This window comes from Dendrobates tinctorius, unplaced genomic scaffold (assembly GCF_039654945.1).
Source record: "Dendrobates tinctorius isolate UK_male_01 unplaced genomic scaffold, ASM3965494v1 ptg000056l, whole genome shotgun sequence".
NCBI classification, from domain to species: domain Eukaryota; kingdom Metazoa; phylum Chordata; class Amphibia; order Anura; family Dendrobatidae; genus Dendrobates; species Dendrobates tinctorius.
Window position 1 is genome coordinate 15,020,895 of NW_027361724.1, and position 25,154 is coordinate 15,046,048.

Genomic DNA, 25,154 nt, shown 5'->3' on the forward strand with positions numbered 1-25,154 from the left:
AGCTGATTGGCTGCAGCTCTGTTGACATAATGTCACCACTGCAGCCAACCAACAAAGATTGGGGCAGTGGCGTAGAAGCAACGCAGGGCCAGGATAGGGTAAGTGAAGCTCAGATTTGTTTTTTTCAACATCACTGCATGCTAACATTAGTTGAAACAGGGCAACCCCTGTAATTAACAACAAAAATAGTCAAATCCCAACTAATATAAGTTTCAAGGTCCTGACATTTTAGGCTAATCTCATCCATATGTTTCTTCCAAAATATCTACTGTACATAAGTATATATACTGCACATTTTGGCAGTCCTTTGTATATTTTTGTGTAAGAGCATCCCCTACAGTTAAGATGCACTCATGCCCTCTTTTAGGATGCCTATGAAATTCCTTGTTGTAAGGCATTAGGTAGCGGAATAACAACATTTATGTATCTCCTTCATGTATGAAATGAGGTTAGACATCTTCTTATGTTATCACAAGGCCTTTATCCTCTTCTTCACAGCAAAAAAAGTTCTATAGCATAGCCAGAAAATTGCAGGGTCTGCTTAATATTTTACCATTTTGATTTCTGCATCTGTTGCTAACATTTTCACTACATCTCGTAAGCTGTTTCCTACCATTTCTATTATATTTTTTTTATACTTCTCTGACCTGCACAGTCTGGATAAGCAGAAGTAAAACCTATAGGTCAAGGATTATAAAATTAGGAATTGCAAAAAAGACATCCTAATAACTATAAACAATTTACTGCTTATTGTATCAGGGTAAAGGGAACCCTGACCCTGTCCTTCTGGCCCTCACTTGCAGGTGGGAGAGGATATAACCCCGAAACTATCGTTAATTACGACCAAAGTGAAGAGGGTGTGAAGGTCGCCTTTCCAAAAACCTTCCCTCAGATTGCTGAATACCTTGAGTCTCAGAAGGCGAGTTCCGAGCCCCCAACACACTCCCAGCTCATTGCTATGATGGTTTATACAGCCGAGAGAGCTAAATTCTCCATTGGAGAGGAGAGGCAGAACTGGACCGGGCTGTTTGTTGATGCTTTTAGGAGGGTCCATACAGACATTGTAGGCAATGCCAATGCACTGACCGGAATTTGCTAACGTGATGTTCTTATTTCACATTTGTCATCAAGGCAGCGTGCACCTGTTACAGGTTTAATGGGTGAATACATATAAATATAAAAAGAGATTTATGGGTGTTCTCAAAGTAAACATGATAGTTAAGTAGATGTACATACAAAGCAAAGATCTATAGAGCTATATCCCAGACAGGACTCTGGCATGAAGAAAGTATTAATAACTATACAGTATATTATAATTTATGGAATGTGACTAAACATACATAAAATATGATATACTGTATTTACAAATTAACATTTAGTGCAACTGTTATTTATTTAACCAGTCCATTTATGCCAACTTTCTTAATGCTTAAAAAGGACCTTTCACTAGTTTGAGCATGTTAAACTGGCTACATCATGTGATAGTGGCTGTAGAGCTGAGTAAAACACAGTTTTCCTATTTTTATTTCTCCACTTTCTTGCGTAGATATTTGCTTGTAAAGTTTAGGTTATAATTTTTGTTTAAGTTCAACCGGATGTTACCAGAGACTTATCTCTGGGGGTGTGTAATTCTTCCCCTGCATGAGCTTAACCAATAATAGGCAGGCAGTGTCATGTAGAGGAAAAAATAACATGTTCTCCTCTTTGATCTCTGCAGCTACTGTGTAGACATACAGCAGAGCTAAGTTTGGTATCATTATGTAGTACTCGCAGGTGCGCAGGATGCAGTGACGAGTCGTGAGACGGTAGATGCTTTGTATTAACCTTTATAAGGGCTAGGGGGGAGCTTTCCTCAGCCCCAGCCTGATCACCAAACAGAAAGGGGGTAACAGTAGTTGCCCTCGCAGGGGCTCGATACAGGCACACACCAACAATAAAACACGACTACTCCCGGCAGCGGCCGGTCACTATTGGGCCGTGGTATGGCCGACTACGGGTCCTTATCTATAAAGTCAACTTAGCGTTCAGAAGTCCCTCGCCATCCGGGTTGGTGGTCTCTCGGCGTAGAGTTGCTGGGCCCAGTTGCTGAGATGATGATGGAGTCTTCGCGCGCTCCGGCGCACTGATGCCGCTGGAGCCCCACAGGCTACAATGGGGTCCTCGGACGGGTGGACCGCAGCCCCTGGCCTGAGGCACGTGGCACCGATGAGTGGTGGCGCAGGGCTGGCCACCTGCACAGCTGACGACTGCGACGGGGGCCCTCAATCAGCGGAGGCCCAGCCTCGGCTGCAGGCCGGAGCGGGACAGTGGAGACTGCCGGCTGTGTTGCACTTGCCGCGGCTACTCGCGGGGGCAGAGCGACTGCAGGTGGAAGGGGACAGGCCACAGCCACGGGCTGGAGTGAGAGGGCAGGGCGCGAGCGACCGTGGGCAGGCCGCAGCCGCGGGCTGAGAAGAGGCGGCAGTGGCCGTGGGCTGAACTGAGGTCACAGGGGCCGCGGGCTGAAGTGGGGCAGCAGGTCCTGGGTAGCCGCCCCGGTACCATCCTCTCGGAGTCTTCCGTGAGCATCCCCCCTGACAGTGGTGAGTTGCTCTCGCTCTCAGCTGCTCCCACTGTCTCTGTGTCCATCTGCTGACTCATCGCCCGGGGAATTCCCCGCCCCCTTTATACTTGTCCCTCCCCTAGGCCACCTGTCTGTCAGGGTCGCCAGCCTCTGAATTCTGCCCCCCGGGGACAGTTTCCCCCAGAACCCAGATGACGGCTCCCTTGGCTCGATGGGGGCCATTCCTCCCACACTTACAAACACTTCCAGATCTCATCTCACACTTCTGCCAGGTCTCACACTTACCCTACACTGAATGCGGTGAGATGAGATTTGGAATTGGTTGTAATGATACATAACTCAGCTCTGCTGTATGTCTACACAGTAGCTGCAGAGATCAGTGAGGAGAGGAGGGTGTGTTCTTTCCTCCTCTGCATGATGCTTGTGATTGGTCAAGGTCATGCATGGGGAAAATACACACCCATAGAGAAAAATCTCTGGTAACATCCAGCTGAATTTTAATGTAAGTTATAACCTAAACTATACAAGCTAATATTTCTGTATCGGAGAGGAAAAACTAAGAATTAAAAAAAATAAAAATTTTACTCAGCTCTGCAGCCCCTACTCTACGATGCGGCCAATTTAACATGCTCAAACTAATGAAAGGTCTTTAACTATACTCAAGAACTTTTAAATATTGGTTGCAATGCAGGTAGCCCCAATCTATCACTCTCCCTTCCCTCCAAAATAATAATCGCTTGGCGTAAAGTAAAGGAATTAAGTGTTGTAAGGTCTTTTAATTCTAAACTTTAGGTTTCCCTATGTCTGTCATTGGTGCTTTTATTCTGCATTTAGGTAGGGAAAAAAGAAACAACTAATACACCTTGTTATCGTTCTAGGAACGTGCAAACCATTCTAAAGATCTCACAATTCAGAATTCACTCAGCTCAAAAGATAATTAAACTGCATCACGTAATTTTGTACTTAACTCAATAGCGCATCTCACGGGTCCAAAATATTTCAGAAATCTAAGAAAACGAGGCCCAATGCAAATCCCTCTGCTGTAAAAAAAATTGATCTTTATTCCATAAAGTTAGAAACAGGTCAAAACAAGAATTCAGTGCAAGGGTTTGGCCATATCTTTCAATCCTAAAAAATACAGCTATAAACCTATTTCTAACATTATGGAATGAATATCAAGGTTTTTTTTAGAAGCGTTTGACTTTGGGGCCTCGGTTTTCTTGGATTTCACATTTTAGAATTTAACTACATTGGATGAGGTCAGCTACTATCAGTGTAAGAAGATATATCTGGCTATACATTTGGCCTGTCCCTTTCAGAAATATAGTATTGCAGTGCAGTGTCCATTCAATCTAATGGTCCGCCATGTGGTGCATGGATTGGACAGCGTTGGTCATAGAATGAGGTCTCTACGGGTGAACCCTCTAAGATGTTCATACTGCTAAATATGGACATCATACGCAATAAAACACTTTTAGGGTTAAAAAAAATTAAAAAAGGGTTTGTTTAGTTAATTGTATTCTATGCTATGAAACCATATTTTAAGTAATAGTTCTTCATTATCTACTTTCACTTTCTTTTTTTTACCTTTCTCATTTTGTCTACATCTCACTGCTTGATGAAATGTATACACGCTTGTATGTGATCTTGCGAGAATGTGTCCAAAGAAATGCAAATTTGCTAATTGCCACATACACAGTATAAGGCCTGTTTCCCACTTCAGTTTTTTGACATCAGTCAAAATCCGCCGTTTTGCAAAAAAAAAAACGGATCCGCCATTTTCTTTGGCAGATCCGTTTTTTTCCCCATTGACTTGCATTGCAGCGGATTCTGATGGATGGCCATCCGTTGCATCCGTTTTTTGACGGATCCGTCATAATTTTCACGTCCGCTCTCTTGAGTGGACGGACAATGAAACATTTTTTTGTGCGTTAAAACAGCGGATAGCAACGGATCCGTCACTGTCCGCCATGCGTTATAATGGACGCCTCTCTCTCTCCTTTTCCAGACTCGTGTTACTTCAAATTTCAAGCACTAGCGACTAAAGCGGATCCGGTGGCATCCGTTTGTTACCCAACGGAAACGGATCCGTTTTTTCACACTCTGCCGGATTTTGACTGACGCCAGAAAACTGAAGTGTGAAAAAAGCCTTAGGCCTGTTTCATATTTCAGTTATTTGACATCAGTCAAAATCCGCCAGGTTGTGAAAAAACGGATCCGTTTCCGTTGTGGCATAAATGGATGCCACTGGATCCGGTTTTTGACGGATCCGCTTTAGCACTGAAATTTAAAGGAACACGAGTCTGGGGAGAGAGAAAAAATGAGAGAATTTTTTTTCTTTGCACGGCTGTTCCGGAACGCTACTCAGGGGTTAAAAGCCCTGCTACAGCGAATCTGCTGGGCATGCGCAATATAAATTAGCGGACCGTCGCTCGGAAAAAACGTTGCAGAGTCCGTCTCATCCGCCCGGGAGACGCTAACATTTTGACGGATCCATCAAAAAACGGGTGGGAAGGACGACCGTCAGTAAAGATCTGCCCCTTTTTGGCAGATCCGTTTTTTTTCGAAAATTGGCGGATTTTGACTGATGTCAAAAAACGGAAGTGTGAGTCAGGCCTTAGACGGCATCCATGAAGTCATGTTTTTAGTCTTTGTTACGCCTGTATAGTATTATTACAATTAGAGTAGATTAGATTAATGGAAAATAGAGGTTTTTCTGCTTACACCTGTTGGCATCCATTCCTTGACTAGAATCGTTCAGAGATGACACAAAATTGAAATATGGCAGTGTGAATGTCTCTTGTAATATTGCAGCACTAAACAACTACAGTATGTAGACAAATTGAAGGGAACCTGTCTGGTCGATTTCTACCACCTTTTAGGCCACGTTCACACATTCAGTATTTGGTCAGTATTTTACCTCAGTATCTGTATGCCAAATCCAGGAGTGGGTGATAAATACAGAAGTGGGGACGGGTTTCTATTATACTTTTCCTCTGATTTTTCCACTCCTGGTTTTGGCTTACAAATACTGAGGTAAAAAAGTCACCAAATACTGAGCATGTACATGTGGTTTCAGGCATTTATTCATGTGTTCCAGTAAGGCCCCGTGCACACAGTGAGTATTTTTTACCTCAGTATTTATAAGCCAAACACGTCACCACTTTTGTATTTATCACCCATTACTGGTTTTGGCTTACAAATACTGGGGTAAAAACTCATCAAATAATCAACGTGTGCACATGGCCTTGTATGTTTATTCAGTATTGGATCTGCAGATATTGATAAAAATGAACTTATATACATCAGCTCGTTATATATTACTGAACAGTCCAGTGAGGCATTTACTCAGTGACACTAAGGCTACTTTCACACTAGCGTCGTGTGACGTACGTTGCAATGCGTCGTTTTAGAGAAAAAACGCATCCTGCAAAGTTGCCCGCAGGATGTTTTTTCTCCATAGACTTGCATTAGCGACGCATTGCGACGTATGGCCACACGTCGCATCCGTCGTGCGATGGATGCGTCGTGTTTTGGCGGCCGCGACGCACACAAAAACGTTACATGTAACTTTTTTTGTGCGTCGTCTCCGCCATTTTCGACCGCGCACACGCGGCCGAAACTCCGCCCCCTCCTCCCCGGACATTACAATGGGGCAGCGGATGCGTTGAAAAACTGCATCCGCCGCCCCTGTTGTGCAAATCTTTCACAACGTGCGCCGGTACGTCGGCCTGACGCATAGCGACGGGCCCGTACCGACGCTAGTGTGAAAGTAGCCTAACCTGTTCAGTAGCCGCAGTCACTACTCCCCCTGGACGTAAATGATAGTCGCTGCATTGCCAGAGTCTTCACAGTTTCTACTTAGGGATCAGCTAAAATTCATTTTTCCAGGGAAATTTGATTTGTGGAAAAGTTATTCTCCACAAATGTATTGTTTCTTGTTATGCTCTAAGGTCTTTCTAGACTTTAGAGCATAATAAATTAAATGTAATGAATAAAAAAAAATAGGCATACTCACCTCACCACTCACTTCTCTGGATCCTCCGCTCTTCACCATCAAAATCTGGTCACCATTGCATCTTTTGATCCCTGCCACTCCAGCTTGAAATTCCTGGGCGTCTCACAATAAGCTGGGACTGCTGACTGGGGATTTCAGAGCGAGGGGAGGGAATCAAAAGATGTGATGATTACCAAATGAGTGATGATAAGGAACAAGGTGGCAGAGAATAGAGTGGTAAGGTGAGTTTTAGTATTTTTTAACCTTTCAAAGGCCTTTTGCGACACAGAAAAATGGCAGCCATTTTGCTGAATCTTTGAATAAGTGCAGTTTCGGCAAATACAGATTTTTGTAAAATTTGAATAGGAATCAGTTTCACTCAAGTTTTTTCTCACATTTGTATTTGCGCTTTTCCAGACATTTCAGTTCCCCTATCACAAGTCCGCTCTGCATTAGACTATTAGCAAACCAGTGTCAGGGAAACCGAGGTGTCCGGAGGAGACATCATCAGCATAGGAACTGTCCGGGGTCATGACTGCAGCTACTGAATCCAGACTAGTGTCAGAGAGCAATTGCCCCTTGTTCATTAGTACATAGCAACATGCTGTATAAGTTGATTTTTCTCATGTGTGCAGTTTCAAAAAGCAAAAAAAAATATTACTGGAATATACAAATAAACATTTAAAAGGACACAAGAACAACATAAAAGTTTCAGGTGACCTAAGAGATTCCCATCAAACTCATGGTTACAAGCACTACTGGCTTATTATTACAGTGGGTTTACTTGCTGTGTTGACAATATATTATAGATTGTCTGATATTCCTTGGTAGACTGAATCTGTAATTATAGGGCATTTTGTTCACATTAAATCCCTAAAACATATATTTAATAGATTCCAAATCTATAACACCTGATAAATGTCATGTCTAATATTGATGTGGAAACATCTGGGCGCAGGTACGACTGCTACCTTTGCAAATTGCCTGTGGGCATCGCTGGGGACATTATATTTTGTATGGATTTTTTGCTGCACTTTACCAGTAGTTTTTTTTGTTTGTTCTGCCATTGTTGATTTTTTTTAGACTTCCCCCCAAAAAATGTTCTGAAACAGATTAGAATTCCCTCACTTCCTTTTCAAATTTATTTTTGTATGCTCATAAAAGATTCATAGAAAGTAATTTATTAGGAGAGAAATTGTAAATGAGATTTGTTGGTGAACATCCGAAAGTACATAAGTGAGCTATATGCATGCATGCAAGTTTAATTAGTATATTTAGTATGTCAGTTGTATACATAGCATATATACACCTTCTTCCCGCAGAACTTGCAGTTGCACAATGCACTCAGCGCCCAGTGGATGTTGTCTTCCTTTTGGATAGCTCTGAACGTATGGGAAGGCAAAACTTCAGACAAGCAGCAACATTTGTGGAGGAGGTATCGAAACGCCTGTCTCTGTCCAGAAGTGATGATGACGCTAACAATGCTCGCGTGGCCCTATTACAATATGGTGGAAAGGATGAGCAAGCTGTGGTATTCCCACTTACCCATAACCTAACAGAGATTTACCAAGGTCTATCACGTCTTACTTACTATGACTCATCCTCTAACATTGGTAATGCCATTACTTTTGCTATCAATAGTATCCTTGGGGACCGCACCAGAGGTGCAAGGAAATTTGCTGAAACCTCATTTGTATTAATCACTGATGGCGTTACAGGTCAAGAGGGTCTGGATGAGTCTGTGAGCTCCATGAAAAAGCATAACGTTGTGTCTACTTTGGTGTCTGTTGGATCAGACCTCGATTTGCCGGTGCTAAAGAAACTTAGTTTAGGAGAGGGAGCAGCCATCTTTAAAGAGAGTAATTATGGAAGACTCACTGAAAATGCTTTTATGGACAGATTTGTTCATTGGGTTTGTTAAAAACAAGACTAGATTTATCTAGAAATGAGAAAAAAAATAGATCTTTGTACATGACCCCCTTTACCAGTACATACCGCCCTTGAGATTTAGATTTTTTTTCTACTAGTAAAAATATCTATGTCTTCTTATGGGCTTTGTGTACCTGTAAATTGGCCCCATGCTGATCTTTCTAAATATCTATCAAGATTAATTCCTAAATGTCTTTATTAACTGTGGTTCTTTATAAGTAAAAATTCCTAGAAACATGCGAACATTTTCTCATTTCTCGATAAATCATGAAAATTTCACACAAACACACTTGAAACATGCAACACACACCGATACACACAATGACAGGTACAGACTTCAACTAAAAAGGGGTTACATTTGTGAACAGAGAAATACACTAATTGGTGAACTGAACACAAAACATAGCGTTTGGGAAGAGTACACGTAAGTCTACATTTAAGTGCAGGGTAATGATTCTAAAAATTGGAATATTTTGTGTCGTAACAGGAAAACATTCTTGGGTGTGCACAACATCTTATGTCATGCTCAGACGTGATCAGCGTCACATTCATGCGGTGCTAACTGCAGGTCACGCGTCATGGTGTCCTGAACTTTAAACCTGTGGCAGGGAACATAATGGGGCTAAAGGTTGGTTACATAGAAATGTATTTTTGTACATCTAAAGAGGAGACCTCACCCTCACAACCATTTGTTGTCAAGTGATACAGCGATTTATGGACTGGGAGACCATCTTTTGTTTGTCCTTGAATATCCTGCTGTAAAGACAATAAAATGTTCTCCTGTCATGTTGTGTCTCTCTTTAATTATGGAGTATTGCTAATTGAGGGCATTTAATCGGTGGCAGCTACTAAAAGTTTAAGGGGGTATATGACAATTAAACTAGGTTTTTATCCAAAGGAAAAGCAATTCAAACTTTTTTGAAGAACAGTTCAAGCTAAATACCATCTAAAACCAATCTGCAGCCTGTTCAAAGATTTCAGGGAAGACACTGAAAATATGTATTCCCTGCAGATTCCTTATGGTTTGAAATAATATATTTGCTTCCTCCAAACAAGTGGTATTGTGGTAAGTGGTATAAAACTCCAAATAGAGTTTTTACTGGAGGAGAGACGTAAAATAGGGTCTTATCACAGGTATAAAGGTTTAGAGAGTCCAGTAGATACTCACCAACTGTTAGCAGGAATCCTGAGCCTTATCTTCGGCGGTCTCCCATTCCTCTCCAGCAACATAGGAGGCTGCTCAGCAGACTCGTCAATCCCAGCGCTCTGCTCAGACTAGCACTGTGGCTTTGGTTGCTGCTGCTACCTCTGGTCCAGCTATAGCAACGTATGCCGGTCAGCAGCGAGCTACTCCAGGGACTAAGTCCTCCTTTCGGTCCACTGAGCATGCCCGTGGGACGATCTCTCATTGAAGATCGGAGGTCACATGCTCAGGTCATTCTCCAGCTCAGATTGGACCATCAGGAAGGTCCCGGAAGGACGCTGCTATAAAAGGGTCGCATGGCCGCTCGGCCATGCGCTATTATAGACAGTTATGGTAACTTGTATGTGTAATGATGGATGTATGGAACTGGACAAAAGCAAGGGAAAAAGACCAATGCATAAAAATAGCGCACACCTAAATAAGAAAAAAAAAAAATATATATATATAAATCAATAATTTTATTCAAATACCAGACCACAAGAAGACACATACATGATAAAACACCATTAAAAAACTACGATGACAAAAACACATTACCCAAGGTCCCGTGCTTATAACAGGTGGTGCATAAACCTGACCTTACATGACACAGACATATGTATAACAAAATGAACAAAACACATGAAAATATGAATACGCTCCAATAAATAAACCTTATGTTAGCATATGAATAAATAATCCAAAATTGGGCATCCCCAAGATTGGATAAAAAGGGTTAACAAATGACCCTATAACCTAACAAAATAGCTCCAAACGAGAAGAATGTGACAATCAAGGATAGTGATAGACCACTAATAGGAATATGCAAATGGTCTAGCATAAAATAGCATCCAAGCACAATAAATGTGTGTATGGATAGTAGGCTATAGGGCAAATTACCACTGGAGCAGTCCAGTCAAGCTGTCAGGAAATAGTCATGATAGAAAGCAAGGTCCTGGGACCGAAGGTGAGTGGGAAGCCCCACGCGTAGCGCTGCTGCTGCAGCTTCGTCACGGGAAGTGTGACCAACTGGATGCGGGTCCATCATTAAATACAAAAATTCCCCAGCACAATTGCATACTGGTGTGTAGGAGGGAGGAAATAGAAACATCAGCCGAGAGCCGTGTCACAGCCAGATAAGGACATGCTCAGAAGCGCTGAGTTCAGACACAGACATGTGGAGTCCTTGTATACAAGTGCCAATAGGCGTGTAGAAGGAAGCAAGGAGCATCAGCTGATCATGTCGCGGCAGCTGCATATGAGCAATAGCACTGCTAGCAGTAGTAGCTCAGTCAGCTAGTCCTGAATTGTTTATTCACACAGCACCTGCACAGAGAGGGCACTGATAACAACAGCAAGGACAGAGGCTGGCATGAAAATCTGGGCAGACACAGTGTGTTAGGGTATGTGCACACGTAGTTTTTTGGGTGTGCGGATTTTGGAGAGAAAACCGCAGGTAAATCCGCAGGACAAAAGTCCTGTGGTTTATCTGAGGTTTTGCCCAGTGGTTTTACACCTCATAATGGATGAGGTGTAAAACTGCAGCGTTTCTGCACCAAACAATTGACATGCTGTGGATTGTAAACCGCAGCAAAACCGCGCGGAAAAATCTGCAGCATGTGCACAGCTTTTTTTAATTTCCATTGGAAATAAAGGTACTGTACAACGCAGCAGAATCTGCTGCGGACCCGCAGCTGCAGAAACACTGCGGAACCGCAGCAGAATCCGCACCGTGTGCACATACCCTTATATAGCTGGTGCCTGTAAAAAGGCATTCAGCTGAAAAAATCCCCCCCCCACACATACAAAGTGAAACTAAGTAAAAGCTATAATCAATTCCAAAAATATATAAAGAGGGACACAAATGTGAACACTGAGGCAAAGAACATAGCCCTAAATAAGCATATAGATAGTCCTAAGAATATGTGAAAGACATGTCAAGCAAGATAAAAATAGAATATATGGAAAGGGATAAACACAACTCCACAGGAATCGTGCATGGCAACCAAAAGGGCACAAGCAAGGATCAATTCAAAAATTGTGATTTATGAGTCAGACAAAGATAGAATGACCATACTTTCATGAAAATGAGGACTTTGTTAAATAAATCCTTCAGTAAAATCAACGACCCTGAAGGAAAAATATAAAGTAAAATAAAGTAGGCACGGGACCAAAGATATATGATATTTCACGTACAAAATAAGGTCTCATATAGCCCCAAACTACAGTCTTTACAGGTGATATTCTGAAAGCATCAGAAAGAACATGATCAAACATGGGCTATAAATATATATATTGAACCAGAAGAATTTTTTGAAAAGAGGATGGGGATTCATAACAGAAAACCTGTGAAGAGTAATTCTTCACTAAGACCCAAGGGGGAAATGCTTTGCAGGTTGTAAATCCAGCGCGCTTCCACCTGAAGTAAGCGTCTATGAAGGTTTTCTCCTCTCCCATATCCAGTGATTCTCTGCAAACCAAAAAATTGAATGTTGTTAGTGCTACCACCATGTTGGTTCAAAAAGTGAGATGCCACTGGGGTAAGCACCTTACCCTTCTTAAGGTCAGAGGCCGCCAGATGTATAGTTGAAAGGTGTTTTTGCACTCTGTTCCTTAATTCCTGGGAAGTTTGGCCCACATAAATCCTATGACATGGGCAAATAATTGCATAGATGACATTTTTAGTTTTGCAATTAATATATGATCTTAGTGGATATGATTTAGTGTCAAGTGGGTTAAAAAAAAATCCTTGGTGTTGTGCATGAAAGGACAAACACTGCATTCCCCACACGAAAAAGATCCCCTGAGACGTATGCCACGAGTCTATCTCGTGGTGGGCTGCACAAAATGACTATTAGTCAAAATATCCCTCAAATTAGGTGCCCGTCTAGCAGTCATCTTGGGTTGTGAACTAATAAAAGATGCCGTTTGAGCGTCCATAGTGAGAATGTCCCAATGATTTTTGAGGATTTTTCTCACCTGGTCCCAGCGATTATTATAGTTCGTAATGAACCTACCGTAATTTGGGAATCTCGTTGGTTATGGCGATGAGTAAGTAGGGTATCCTGACTATATCGTCCTGTTCGTTGATAGGTCGCTGAAATAATTTTTCTAGGGTAACCCCGTTGTTGAAATCTCTCAGTAAGAAGTCTTGATTGATTATAGAAATCATTATCTAGAGCACAATTGCGTCTTGACTGCTCCTGTGGTAATTTGCCCTATAGCCTACTGTCCATACACACATTTATTGTGCTTGCATGCTATTTTATGCTAAACCATTTGCATATTCCTATTAGTGAAAACCTACATAGAAATCCGGAGTATAAAGCCCAAAGTATTCAATCAAAGAGTCAGAATTATAGTGACAAAATATATGCTCTTTATTAGTACAGGTGCAAAAAATATTAAAAATACAATCATATGGTCAGATACCAGGGATGACACAAGAAAAAGGGAAAAGACCGCTGCATATACACAGTTAAGTGCAATGGTACATTGACATAGTTAGACCAGACCCCATATTAGTATGGCAAAAGCATGTGTCACAGTCCCTTACCAATCATTAATTACCTTACAAGGATAAAATCCATATCAAGGACCTAAAGAGCCATAAAAAAACCCCTCATAAAGTGCTCAGTGCAAAAAGGGATATGGGGAAAAGAATGAAAAAATGACCATGCTTACCCATGTGGGACATCCATATGCGACGTGTCAGATCCCAGAGCCCCTACGCACGTTTCGCGCTGGGCTTCGTCGGGGGGCTTGACAAGCACCTGTACTTATAAAGAGCATATATTTTGTCACTATAATTCTGACTCTTTGATTGAATACTTTGGGCTTTATACTCCGGATTTCTATGTAGGTTTTCATATCGTTAAATGGGAGTTGTCCTAGCGCCATGTTTTTTTGAACATTTTGTTTCCTGTGGGGAAAAATACTGATGTTCTCTATTATGTTGGATTGTGTTAAACTAAATATTCCTATTAGTGGTCTATCACTATCCATGATTGTCGCATTCTCCTCGTTTGGAGCTATTTTGTTAGGTTATAGGGTCATTTGTTAACCTTTTTTTTTTCCAATCTTGGGGATGCCCAATTTTGGATTATTTATTCATATGCTAACATAAGGTTCATTTATTGGAGCGTATTCATATTTTCATGTCTTTTGGTCATTTTGTCATACATATGTCTGTGTCATGTAGGGTCAGGTTTATGCACCACCTGTTATAAGCACGGGACCTTGGGTGATGTGTTTTTGTCATTGTAGCTTTTTAATGCTGTTTTATCATGTATGTGTCTTCTTGTGGTCTGGTATTTGAATAAAATTATTGATTTATATATTTTTTTTCTTATTTAGGTGTGCGCTATTTTTATGCATTGGTCTTTTTCCCTTGCTTTTGTCCTTGCTATTTGTACAATGCATTATGCAGCACCCTATCTGCTAGTATTACTCCATTGGTAGTGCACCTTATATATTTACTGTTCAGCTTGGGATGTATGGAACTGGTGGTTGATTCATTATGAAACCCCTTCCTTTGATACGCATGTTGTAGGGTATCTTAGTCTGAGTCAGCGCCTTGTAGTGGCTAAGTCTAGCACCACAGTACATCCTATCCACAGCACTTCTCTTAGCGCCATATTGTGCCATCCAGCACAAGGCACCTAAGTAGCTGCATCCGCCAGCACGGCGCCGTGCGCAGGTAGCGCTTTCCTTACCCAGTCAGGGTGGTTAGTGGCATCCACCAGAGCGGTGCAGTGCACACTTAGTATGTTAGATATATTCTATTCCTCTCTTACTGGCACCACTGCAGCGGCGCCAAGCGCTAATGGACTAGAGGGACTCTCACCCCGTGTCCTTGGGGCAGAGGCCTGTGTCCGTATCCTAGCGCTCATTCAGCCGAGCCCTGTGAGCTTAACAGGCTTCGGTATTTACTTTGTGCGGCACCGCGGTTCTGTGAAGGAACAGAACTCACTCCTGTACACACCGGGTGACGCTAACCCACGTGTATTCACTTATTATTTGCCGTATAGCCTCCGCCATTACTGAGCAGCAGTTTTCCATCTCTGCACGGTGGACCCCGGGCTGCAAACGCACCTTATACCATCTTCATTATTTGGTGCGTTCCGCCAGCCCCTAACACCAACATCCCCGTATTCAATGTTGCTAAATAATTTTCAACCTTCATAAATATCATCTGTTGTTCAATTCAAATGTACAATAAATGGGAATAAGGCACCTCTGTCATTCCACGCATACATAATAAGTATCAGCCCCATCAAAGTGTAAGTGTAATGACACATGGCCATACAAGGCCGATCTGAATAATAATTAAATAAAAGACACTGACACAAATAATAGTGGATGAAAAGTGGCCGTGAGTTTATTTTGGGTTAATAAAAATAAATAATAACCAATCCATTAATAAATAATTCCATATACCCAATATTATCATACCAAAGAAACAATCCGCCCCTTAGCGGGCGATTTTCCCTTAAATAATCCTCACGACATTTAAATTGAACAGGGAGGGAGGGGAATGTTCTTTTCTTCAGAGAAAATGCTGAGTGAGGTAAAAACAGCCCAAGCAGGGCTTTATATATTTAACAAAAAACCGCCAAAATTAATTCCACCAATCCAAGAGCTCCATGAATCACATCTACCAATCAAGGCCCGTGAAAACGGCGCCAATCAAAACATGTTAACACCAGATATAACTGGTTTAACCCCTTCCTGACATCAGACGTACTATCCCGTCTATGGCCCCTATGCCCATGGACGGGATAGTACGTCTCAGCGATCAGCGGCGCCCACGTGGTGAGCGCCGCTGATCGCGGCCGGGTGTCAGCTAATTATCACAGCTGACACCCGGCACAATGTGTCAGGGGCGGTCACGGACCGCCCCGACACGTTAACCCCTTGCACACCGCGATCAAACATGATCACGGTGTACCGGGGGTTAAAGGGAAGCATCGGCAGGGAGAGGGCTCCCTCCATGCTTCACTGAGCCCCCCACGGCAGCGCAATGTGCAGCTCTGCTGCGGGGGGCTCATTCCCTGCAAGCCCCCGAATCCAAGATGGTGACGGGGGCCTTCTGGGGCCTGCAGGGAGCTGGCTTCCTCAGTGCCTGCAAAGCGCAGGCATGAGGAAGTCTGCAGCAGTGCCTGTGACAGATCGCTGTGATCTGTGATGTGACAGATCAGCGATCTGTCACAGGACAGTGATGTCCCACCTTGGACTATGTAATAAAGTTAAAAATAAAGTGTTAAAATAATGTTAAAAAATCGCCAAATAAATTAGAAAAAAAAAAAAATATTCCCCCAATAAATCTATTTTTTGGAAATTAAAAAAAAAACAATAAAAGTACACATATTAGGTATCGCCGCATCCGTAACGACCTGTCCTATAAAACTGTCCCATTAGTTAACCCCTTTAGCGAACCCCTTAAAAAATAAAAATAAAAAACGAAGCAAAAAATAATGATTTATTTTCATACCACCAAACAAAAAGTGCAATAATGCGCGATCAAAAAGAAACGTATAAATATCCATGGTACCACTGAAAACGTCATCTTGTCCTGCAAAAAACGAGCTGCCACACAGCATCATCAGAGAAAAAATAAAAAAGTTATAGCTCGCAGAATAAAGCGATGCAAAAATAATTATTTTTTATATAAAATAGTTTTCATTGCATAAAACCGACAAAACATAAAAAAAACCTAAATGAGGTATCGCTGTAACCGTACTGACCCGAAGAATAAAACTGCTTTATCAATTTTACCGCACGCGGAACGGTGTAAACACACCCCCCCAAAAGAAATTCATGAAAAGCTGGGTTTTGTTCATTCTGCGTCCCAAAAATCAGAATAAAAAGCGATCAAAAAATGTCACGTGCCCGAAAATGGTACCAATAAAAATATCAACTCGTCCCGTAAAAAATAAGACCTCACATGACTCGGTGGGTCAAAATACGGAAAAATTATAGCTCTCAATATGTGGTGATGCAAAAACTATTTTTAGAATAAAAAGCGTCTTTTAGCATATGACAGCTGCCAAACATAAAAACCCGCCATAAATAGTAAATCAAACCACCCGTTATCACCCCCTTAATAAGGGAAAAATAAAAAAATTAAAAGAAAATGTATTTATTTCCATTTTCCCATTAGGTTTAGGGCTAGGGCCAGGGCTAGGGTTAGGGCCAGGGCTAGGGTTAGGGCTAGGGTTAGGGCTAGGGCTATGGCTAGGGTTAGGGTTAGGGCTAAGGTTAGGGCTGAGATTAGGGTTAGGGGTGTGTTGGGGTTAGGGTTGGAGTTAGAATTGGGGGTTTCCACTGTTTGGGCACATCAGGTGCTCTCCAAATGCACCATGGCGTCTGATCTCAATTCCAGCCAATTCTGAGTTGAAAAAGTCAAATGGTGTTCCTTCCCTTCCAAGCTCTGCCATGTGCCCAAACAGTGTTTTACCCCCACATATGGGGTATCAGCCTACTCAGGAAAAATTGCAAAACAACTTTTGTGGTCCAATTTCTCCTGTTACCCTTAAGAAAATAAAAAATTGGGGGCAAAAATATCATTTTTGTGGAAAAAAAATTATTTTTTTATTTTCACGCCTGGGCGTTATAAACTTCTGTGAAGCACTTGGGGGTTCAAAGTGCTCACCACACATCTAAATAAGTTCTGTGGAGGGTCTAGTGTCCAAAATGTGATCACTTGTGGGGAGTTTCAATAGTTTAGGTACATCAGGGGATCTCCAAACGCACATGACACCCGCAGACCATTCCATCAAAGTCTGCATTCCAAAATGTCACTACTTCCCTTCCGAGCCCCGACGTGTGCCCATACAATAGTTTTCTCCCACATATGGGGTATCAGTGTACTCAGGACAAATTGGACAACAACTTTTGGGGTACAATTTCTCCTGTTACCCTTGGGAAAATAAAAAAATTGGGGATTAAATGATCATGTTTGTGGAAAAAATACGATTTTTTTATTTTCATGCCCGGGCATTATAAACTTCTGTGAAGCCCTTGGGGGTTCAAAGTGCTCACCACACATCTAGATACGTTCCTTAGGGGGGTCTAGTTTCCAAAATGGGGTCATTTCTGGGGAGTTTCCACTGTTTAGGTACATTAGAGGCTCTCCAAAGGCAACATGACACCCGCAGACCATTCCATCAAAGTCTGTATTCCAAAACGTCACTACTTCCCTTCCGAGCCCCGACATGTGCCCATACAGTAGTTTTCTCCCACATATGGGGTATAAGCGTACTCAGGACAAATTGGACAACAACTTTTGGGGTCCAATTTCTCCTGGTACTCTTGGGAAAATAAAAAAATTGGTGACTAAAAGATCATGTTTGTGGAAAAAATACGAATTTTTTATTTTCACGCCCGGGCTTTATAAACTTCTGTGAAGCACTGGAGGAGTCAAAGTGCTCACCACATATCTAGATAAGTTCCTTGGGGGGGTCTAGTTTCCAAAATGGTGTCATTTGTGGGTGGTTTCCACTGTTTTGGTACATCAGGGGCTTTCCAAACGCGACATGGTGTCAGATCTCAATTCCAGCCAAAAACGTCAAATGGCGCTGCTTCCCTTCCGAGCTCTGCCATGCGCCCAAATAGTGGTTTACCCCCACATGTGGGGTATCAGCGTACTCAGGACAAATTGCACAATAACTTTTAGGGTCCTGTTACCCTTGGGAAAATAAAAATTGGGGTGAAATGATCATTTTTGTGGAAAAAATATGATTTTTTAATTGTACCGCTGTACACTATAAACTTCTGTGAAGCCCTTGTGGGTTCAAAGTTCTCAGCACATATCTAGATAAGTTCCTTGGGGGGTCTAGTTTCCAAAATGGGGTCACTAGTGGGGGGTTTCCACTGTTTAGGTACATCAGGGGCTCTCCAAACATAACATGGCGTCCGATCTGAATTCCAGCCAATTTTGCATTGAAAAAGTCAAACGGCGCTCCTTCCCTTCTGAGCTCTGCCATGAGCCGAAACAGTAGTTCCCCCCCACATATCAGGTATCAGCGTACTCAGGACAAATTTCACAATGGCTTTCGCAGTCCAATTTCTCCTGTTACCCTTGGTAAAATAAAAAAAATTGAACCTGAAGTATTTTTTTTTGTGAAAAAAAGTTAGATGTTCATTTTTTTTTTAAATATTCAAAAAATTCCTGTGATGCACTCAAAGGGTTAATAAACTTCTTGAATGTGGTTTTGAGCACCGTAAGGGGTGCAGTTTTTAGAATGGTGTCACTTTTGTGTATTTTCTATCATATAGACCCCTCAAAGTGGCTTCAAATGTGATGTGGTCCGTAAAAATAAAATGGTGTTGCAAAAATGAGAAATCGCTGGTCAATTTTTAACCCTTATAACTTCCTAACAAAAAAAAAAATTTGGTTCCAAAATTGTGCTGATGTAAAGTAAACATGTGGGAAATGTTACTTATCAAGTTTTTTGTGTGCCGTATCTCTGTGATTTAAGGGCATAAAAATTCAAAGTTGGAAAATTGCGAAATTTTCAAAATTTTTGCCAAATTTCCGTTTTTTTCACAAATAAATGCAAGTTATTTGAATGAAATTTTACCACTAACATGAAGTACAATATGTCATGAGAAAACATTGTCAGAATCACCAGGATCCATGGAAGCGTTTCAGAGTTATTACCTCATAAAAGGACAGTGGTCAGAATTGTAAAAATTGGCCCGGTCATGAACGTGCAAACCACCCTTGTGGGTGAAGGGGTTAATGACCCTCAGAAAAATTAACCTTGGCCCTTTACCAACCTCTTAATGAGGAGAAAAACCGCTATAAAACAATTAAACTTTGTGCTAAGTTACGGCCTGTATAGACATGGGACCCCCCTTTATGTTGACGCTTTATTACGGGGGGGGACTGACAGCTTAATTTTACTCTATATGCAAATGACAGATGTAAGAAATTAGTAATCCTTAAAGAAAACAGTTTCAATCAGCTGTTACATTCCAAAGCTTTACCTCCACAAAGAAGAACTTATAAGTTGGGAGAAGAAAAAAACTAGTGCTCCATAGATAATATAACAGCAAAATAACCCACCATAAAGGTAAATCATATTATGTTGGTCCAGCTTTAGTAAATTCTGTTCTCTATGCTACTGGGTGTTAAAAACCTGTGCAGGACTTCCCTTACAAGAGGAACTATTGGGAATGGGACCAAGGATGAATGAAAGGAAGGGGAAAAAAAACACTTGCTTCCTGCTTGATAAAGTCTGGCGTGAAAATGCTGTGGGATGAACTTTATTCAACGTTTGCCACTACACAAAAACATTTTTTTCAAGGTCAATCATATTGTGAAAGAAAAGAACATCATAAAATAAATAAAATGATATTCAGATGGTGTTGGATCCATGGACAATAAACAGCAAAGAAAACAATGAATCACTACAAAATAGCTAAGCATAAGGCAAATCAGATTTACATCACAGGCGCTACATAGTACAATGATGTAAACCCATGAACCATGGCAAGGCAGACCCACTATTGGTGCAACTAGGAAATAAGGGGGTCATTTAGACTTTCAAAGCAGGAATGATGAGCTAATGAAATGTGAAGGGCCCAAGAAATGTTCATGTGTGGCGCCCCTGAGGTTTCAGTCACCACGGAGGTACTGCACCTCATCTTCATAGTACTGCACCTCATGCTCATAGCTCAAAAATGAGGTGACAGGTTCCCTTTAATGGTGTGTGACCTGTGAAACCGTGCTGGGTGCGTCAGGGGCTCCTGAGATCTTAATATTAATTTTATGACAGTATTATACACTGATCAGGCAAAAAACAAAACCAGTGATAACCAATAATATTAACTTTTCCTATCTTGTAAAAATGGAAGGTGTCAAGGGAGTCATACAGTATATAAGGCAGTTAGTGAAAAATTTGTTTGTCAAGGTAATTTATTGGGGGTAGGAAAATGGGCATACATAAGGATTTGAGTGATTTTGACATGGTCCACATAGTGAAGATTAGAAATCTAGGGCAGAGCAACTCTAAAATTGCAAGTCTTGTGCTGTGTTTTTTGCTATACAAGAAGTGGTGAGTACCAACCAAAAAAGTGATCCAAGCAACAGATCTGGTGAGCTTTTTTCAAAGTATGATGGCGGTTCGACTGTTTTTTTCATACAAATTTTCTTTCCCTAAAAAACTTTTAAACAAAATCACATAAATCACATATAAATCACATATGACAACTAAAAATCCAAATCTCATGAACAGTGAAACAGAAAAAAGCAAAAAACTAAAGAAAGAAGCAAAAAACACAATATTCTTCCACATTGAATATTCAATCTTTTACACTCCACTGAAGTAGAGGCATATAGCAATCTCTGGCTGTGTAATCTGTGCTGCTGCCAAAGTCACCATGTATCCGCAGCCTTTGTTTCTGATATCAACCTGCAACTGTGTTAAGCCAAGTGATTTGAATTTTTAAGCCCAATAAAAGCTCTAAAGGGCTTTTTACACATAGCGATATCGCTACGATATCGCTAAAGCGTCACCGATTATGTGACACAACAGCAATCTCGCTAGCAATCTCGCTACATTTGACACTTACCTCCGACTGGCCCCCTTGCTGGATATCACTGATCGCGCGAGAATGTCCTGGGCCGTTTTCTTCTCGCTGGAGTCCCACTGGCGCCGACATGGACGCAGGCGGAAGACGTCATCATCGCTGCCGTCTGACAGGCAAGTAACGACCGCCGAGCATAGCTGTGTCGCTGGTGAGATCTGCCTGTCTGGCAGCTCACTAGCGACCATTTAGCGATGCACCAGCGATCCTGACCGGGTCGTATTGTTGTCGGGATCGCTGGTGCATCGCTAAATGTTACGGGACCTTTAGACTAAGCGATCATGCAGACGTCCATGCCAGTAGGTCCAAGAACGGTCCACTACTGCATGGATTGACCATGGCTCTCCCGACCTGAGCATGACAGCTTCACATATTTCTATGAGGCTGTCACACTCAGGTCTGGAGACCTGCGGCCAGTCCATGCATTGCTGTCCAAGATTGGACTGAAATCCATGGGTGCCTACATGAGCCCTTAGATAAAAATTAGCAAAGAAGAAAGTGGTTGTTCGATGCTAAAATTCCTCTGCTGAAACCACAGCATATTTCCATTGATTTGCAAAACAGTGGCTTTTTTATTCTAATTGATAGGGCAAAAATAACCAAAACTGAGAACAAATAAATAACCCAAAAGACTCTTCTGTAATTAATTAATAAATCAATTAACCACAAAATCATCCATTTATTTATTTTCTGTAGTCATTGCAATAGTACAGTAAATGTAGCGCTCAGTTTTTAATGCATACAGACTTTTCTGTTTGGTTATATATGTTGCTATTAAGATAGATGAACAATCTACTTGCAAGTTGCCAATATCAGTATTTTACTTCATGTCTGCAAATACAAAATAACAAAAATACAAGTTAGGGAAAAATATATGTAGTATAATGTTCAGATTTCATGACATCAATTATCACATTCACAATCATAAAGACAAGCAGAAAAATTGATGGAGATTTACCAAAAGTGGTGCAAAGGAAAGTTAGATTCATTATCTATAGCAGGCAGTCACATTGCACCTTTAATATTTCATAAACGTTTTAAAGCTTTAAAATCAGTGAAACAATTGGTTGTTAAAGGCAAATTTTCCACTTGTCCTATTCATTCTGCTTCTTACATCTCCCCACACTTTCACATTAATTTAAGAATAGTCAAATGGCGTAAATATTATTCCATATCACACAATATAAACTTTATGGATAAAAGTATTGAGACATCTACTCATTACACCTGAAGGAGATTTTATGACCTCATATTTTAGATCCATGTACATTAATATAGAATTGCTCCGTTTATAGCTATAACAGCATCCATTCTTCTGGGAAGGCTTTGTAAAAGATTTTGACGTTTGTAGGAATTTTTGGCCATTCATTCAGAAAAGCACTTGCGATGTTATCACTCAGGACATCACAGAGGAAAAAAATGTGGACTTGTGTTTAACAAAATTTTTAACCATATATATTACTGCAAATGGAACATAAAATGGTTTTAATTTAATTTTCTTCAAAAAGCGGCAGTAAAACTCAGCAATTTTGCTCCCTCTGAGACATCCAGTCCAAAATGTCTTGGTATGCTGAAACATAAAGGCTGTGTGCACACGTAGCGATTTTTAAGCGTTTTTGCCGCGATTTTCGGCGCGAAAACGCTGCAAAAACGCTTAAAAATCGTGTACAGAACGCCCCCCATGCATTCCTATGGTATTCCGCACATGCTGTGCTAATGCTGCGCTTTTTTCCGCGGCGGAATCGCATTGCGGAAAAAATCGCAGCATGCTCATTCTTTTGTGCGGAATCGCAAAGAATTGCTGCGATTCCGCACCCATAGGAATGCATGAGAATCGCTGACTTCCCGCATGTGGCTATGCCCATCATGCAGGAAGTTAAGCGTCTCATGTGCGGTTGGTACCCACGGTGTGGAGGAGAGGAGACTGTCCTCCAGGCCCTGGGTACCATACCCCTGTAAGAAAAAGAATAAAAAATAAAAAATCGGGGTATATTTACCTTCCGGTGTCCCGCGCTGCATTCCCGGCCTAGCGTTCCCAGTAATGCCTTGCGACAAGGCCCTGTAATGACGTAGTCTTGCGTGACTCTAGCGGTCTCGCGAGATCGCTATAGCAACGCGAGACTACGTCATCACAGGTCTCGCAAGGCATTACTGGGAACGCTGAGGCCCGGGAATGCAGCGCGGGACGCCGGAAGGTAAATATACCCCGATTTTTTATTTTTTTTTTAGCATTTTAACATCCTATCTTTTACTATTGAGGCCGCATAGGCGGCCTCAATAGTAAAAACCTGGTCACACTTGTCAAACACTATGTTTGACGAGTGTGACCAACCTGTCAATCACTTTCCAAGCGATGCTTCAAATCGCTTGGAAAGTGCTTGAATAACAAACGCGAAAATCGCGGCAAAATCGCGATAAAATCGCTGTGAAATCGCGCGGAAAAAAACGCGTGATTTCTGGGAAGGAGTCCGGTTTTTAGTGAGCATTTTAAAACGCTACGTGTGCACATAGCCTAAAAGAGGGTCCCGATGCCTATAATGCCCTTTAGAAAAATATCTATTGCTAAGCCCTAACCACTTTTGTAATTTGCTTTATTATAAAATGCCCTACTCTTCTCCCTATAAAGCCATCCCCTATGTTTGTTTTTTATTACCTCCTGTGATGATTCATTTGAGAAGAGCCACAAACTGGACATCACAGGAGGCTGAGGTTGCAGTCAATTCCCCGCAGTTTTTATCACCCTTCCTGAAACAGGATGTCATCAGGGGGTGGTGATTAACACAGTTTCTGTCACCTTCATTCCCTGATGACATCCTGCATTGTGAGGTGGATGGAGAAATGACCTCAGCTTCAGTGGCCGCAGCGCCTGCTTCTATCACCCATATCGCTTTTCCTGAAATGAGACGTCATCAGGGGGTGGTGAAAAAAGCAGGGTGAGTGACAGGAGAGCCGCCCCAGATATTCTATCACCACCCTCAAATGAATCACTATCAGGGGATAGTGATAGAAGTAAGACAGGTGATATCAGCGGCGCCCTTGATAATGCTTTGTTTAATGGCAGTGATAAAAGCTGCTCTGTAGTGCTGTTGTCACTCACACTGCTTCTATCACCGCCCCTTGATGAAATCTCATTTCAGGGAAAGAGACAGCGGTGATAGAATGGACTTTGGCAGCGGCCATTGACAATGCGGGTAGCTCGCACAAATAAAGTGTGTCAGCGGCCATTGAAGCTGCAGTCACCTCTCCATCACCCACCTGAAACAAGATGTCATCAGGGGACAGTAGTGATAAAATTGTGGTAAGTGGCCACAGTGCCACCCCCTGATGACATCCTGTTTTGTGCTGCTATGTTTATTTAATCATTGGAAGAGCTGTAGTTACTACAGCAAGCGGTGGACACCATGCTGATGAGCCTGTCATAGTGCCCACTGAACCACCACTGGGCTGATGCTAATACTGCCTGGGGACAGAGTGAGACTATACATAAGTAAAGGCTTTACCCTATATGAGAGATTTAAACAATTTCCCATTATCCTATTAGAGGACGTTTTCCTCCTGAATACATATGGCCATATTTAAGTGTCTTATGCCATCCATGAAAATTTTTGATACCCATGGGAGTGGATGCTCATTAGATGCAATTAATACAAAGGCGCAATTTGGGTCAATTTACCCACTGATCATTTAACTATACCTCTTGAAGGTGTACCTCAGTCTATATGGCTGGTTTCTATCCCAACATATTGGAGTGTGTTTATACTGAGCAGTCGGTACTTGATGAAGGTCCACTCTGGGACCGAAACGTTGTTGATTTTCGACTGCATTAAAATTTTCATAATCATCAAAAGTTGAGTGCCAAGTTTTCTCTTGATATTACTCATGGGTTG

At 41.7% G+C, this 25,154-nt stretch overlaps 1 protein-coding gene and 1 long non-coding RNA gene across 2 annotated transcripts in view; one reads left to right on the forward strand and one right to left on the reverse strand.

The window, feature by feature from the left end:
* Positions 1 to 9,275, forward strand: part of COL6A2 (collagen type VI alpha 2 chain) — a 47,555-nt gene extending 38,280 nt beyond the window's left edge. The window contains exon 28 of the mRNA XM_073577518.1: positions 7,883 to 9,275. Coding sequence (XP_073433619.1) covers positions 7,883 to 8,481 — 599 coding nt within the window. The 3' untranslated portion in view covers positions 8,482 to 9,275. The remainder of the gene's footprint in view (positions 1 to 7,882) is intronic.
* Positions 9,276 to 21,883: 12,608 nt separating this feature from the next.
* LOC141091796 (uncharacterized) overlaps positions 21,884 to 25,154 on the reverse strand; it is a 64,487-nt gene continuing 61,216 nt past the window's right edge. Inside the window, exon 4 of the long non-coding RNA XR_012232573.1 lies at positions 21,884 to 22,098. This is a non-coding gene — a long non-coding RNA (uncharacterized lncRNA). The remainder of the gene's footprint in view (positions 22,099 to 25,154) is intronic.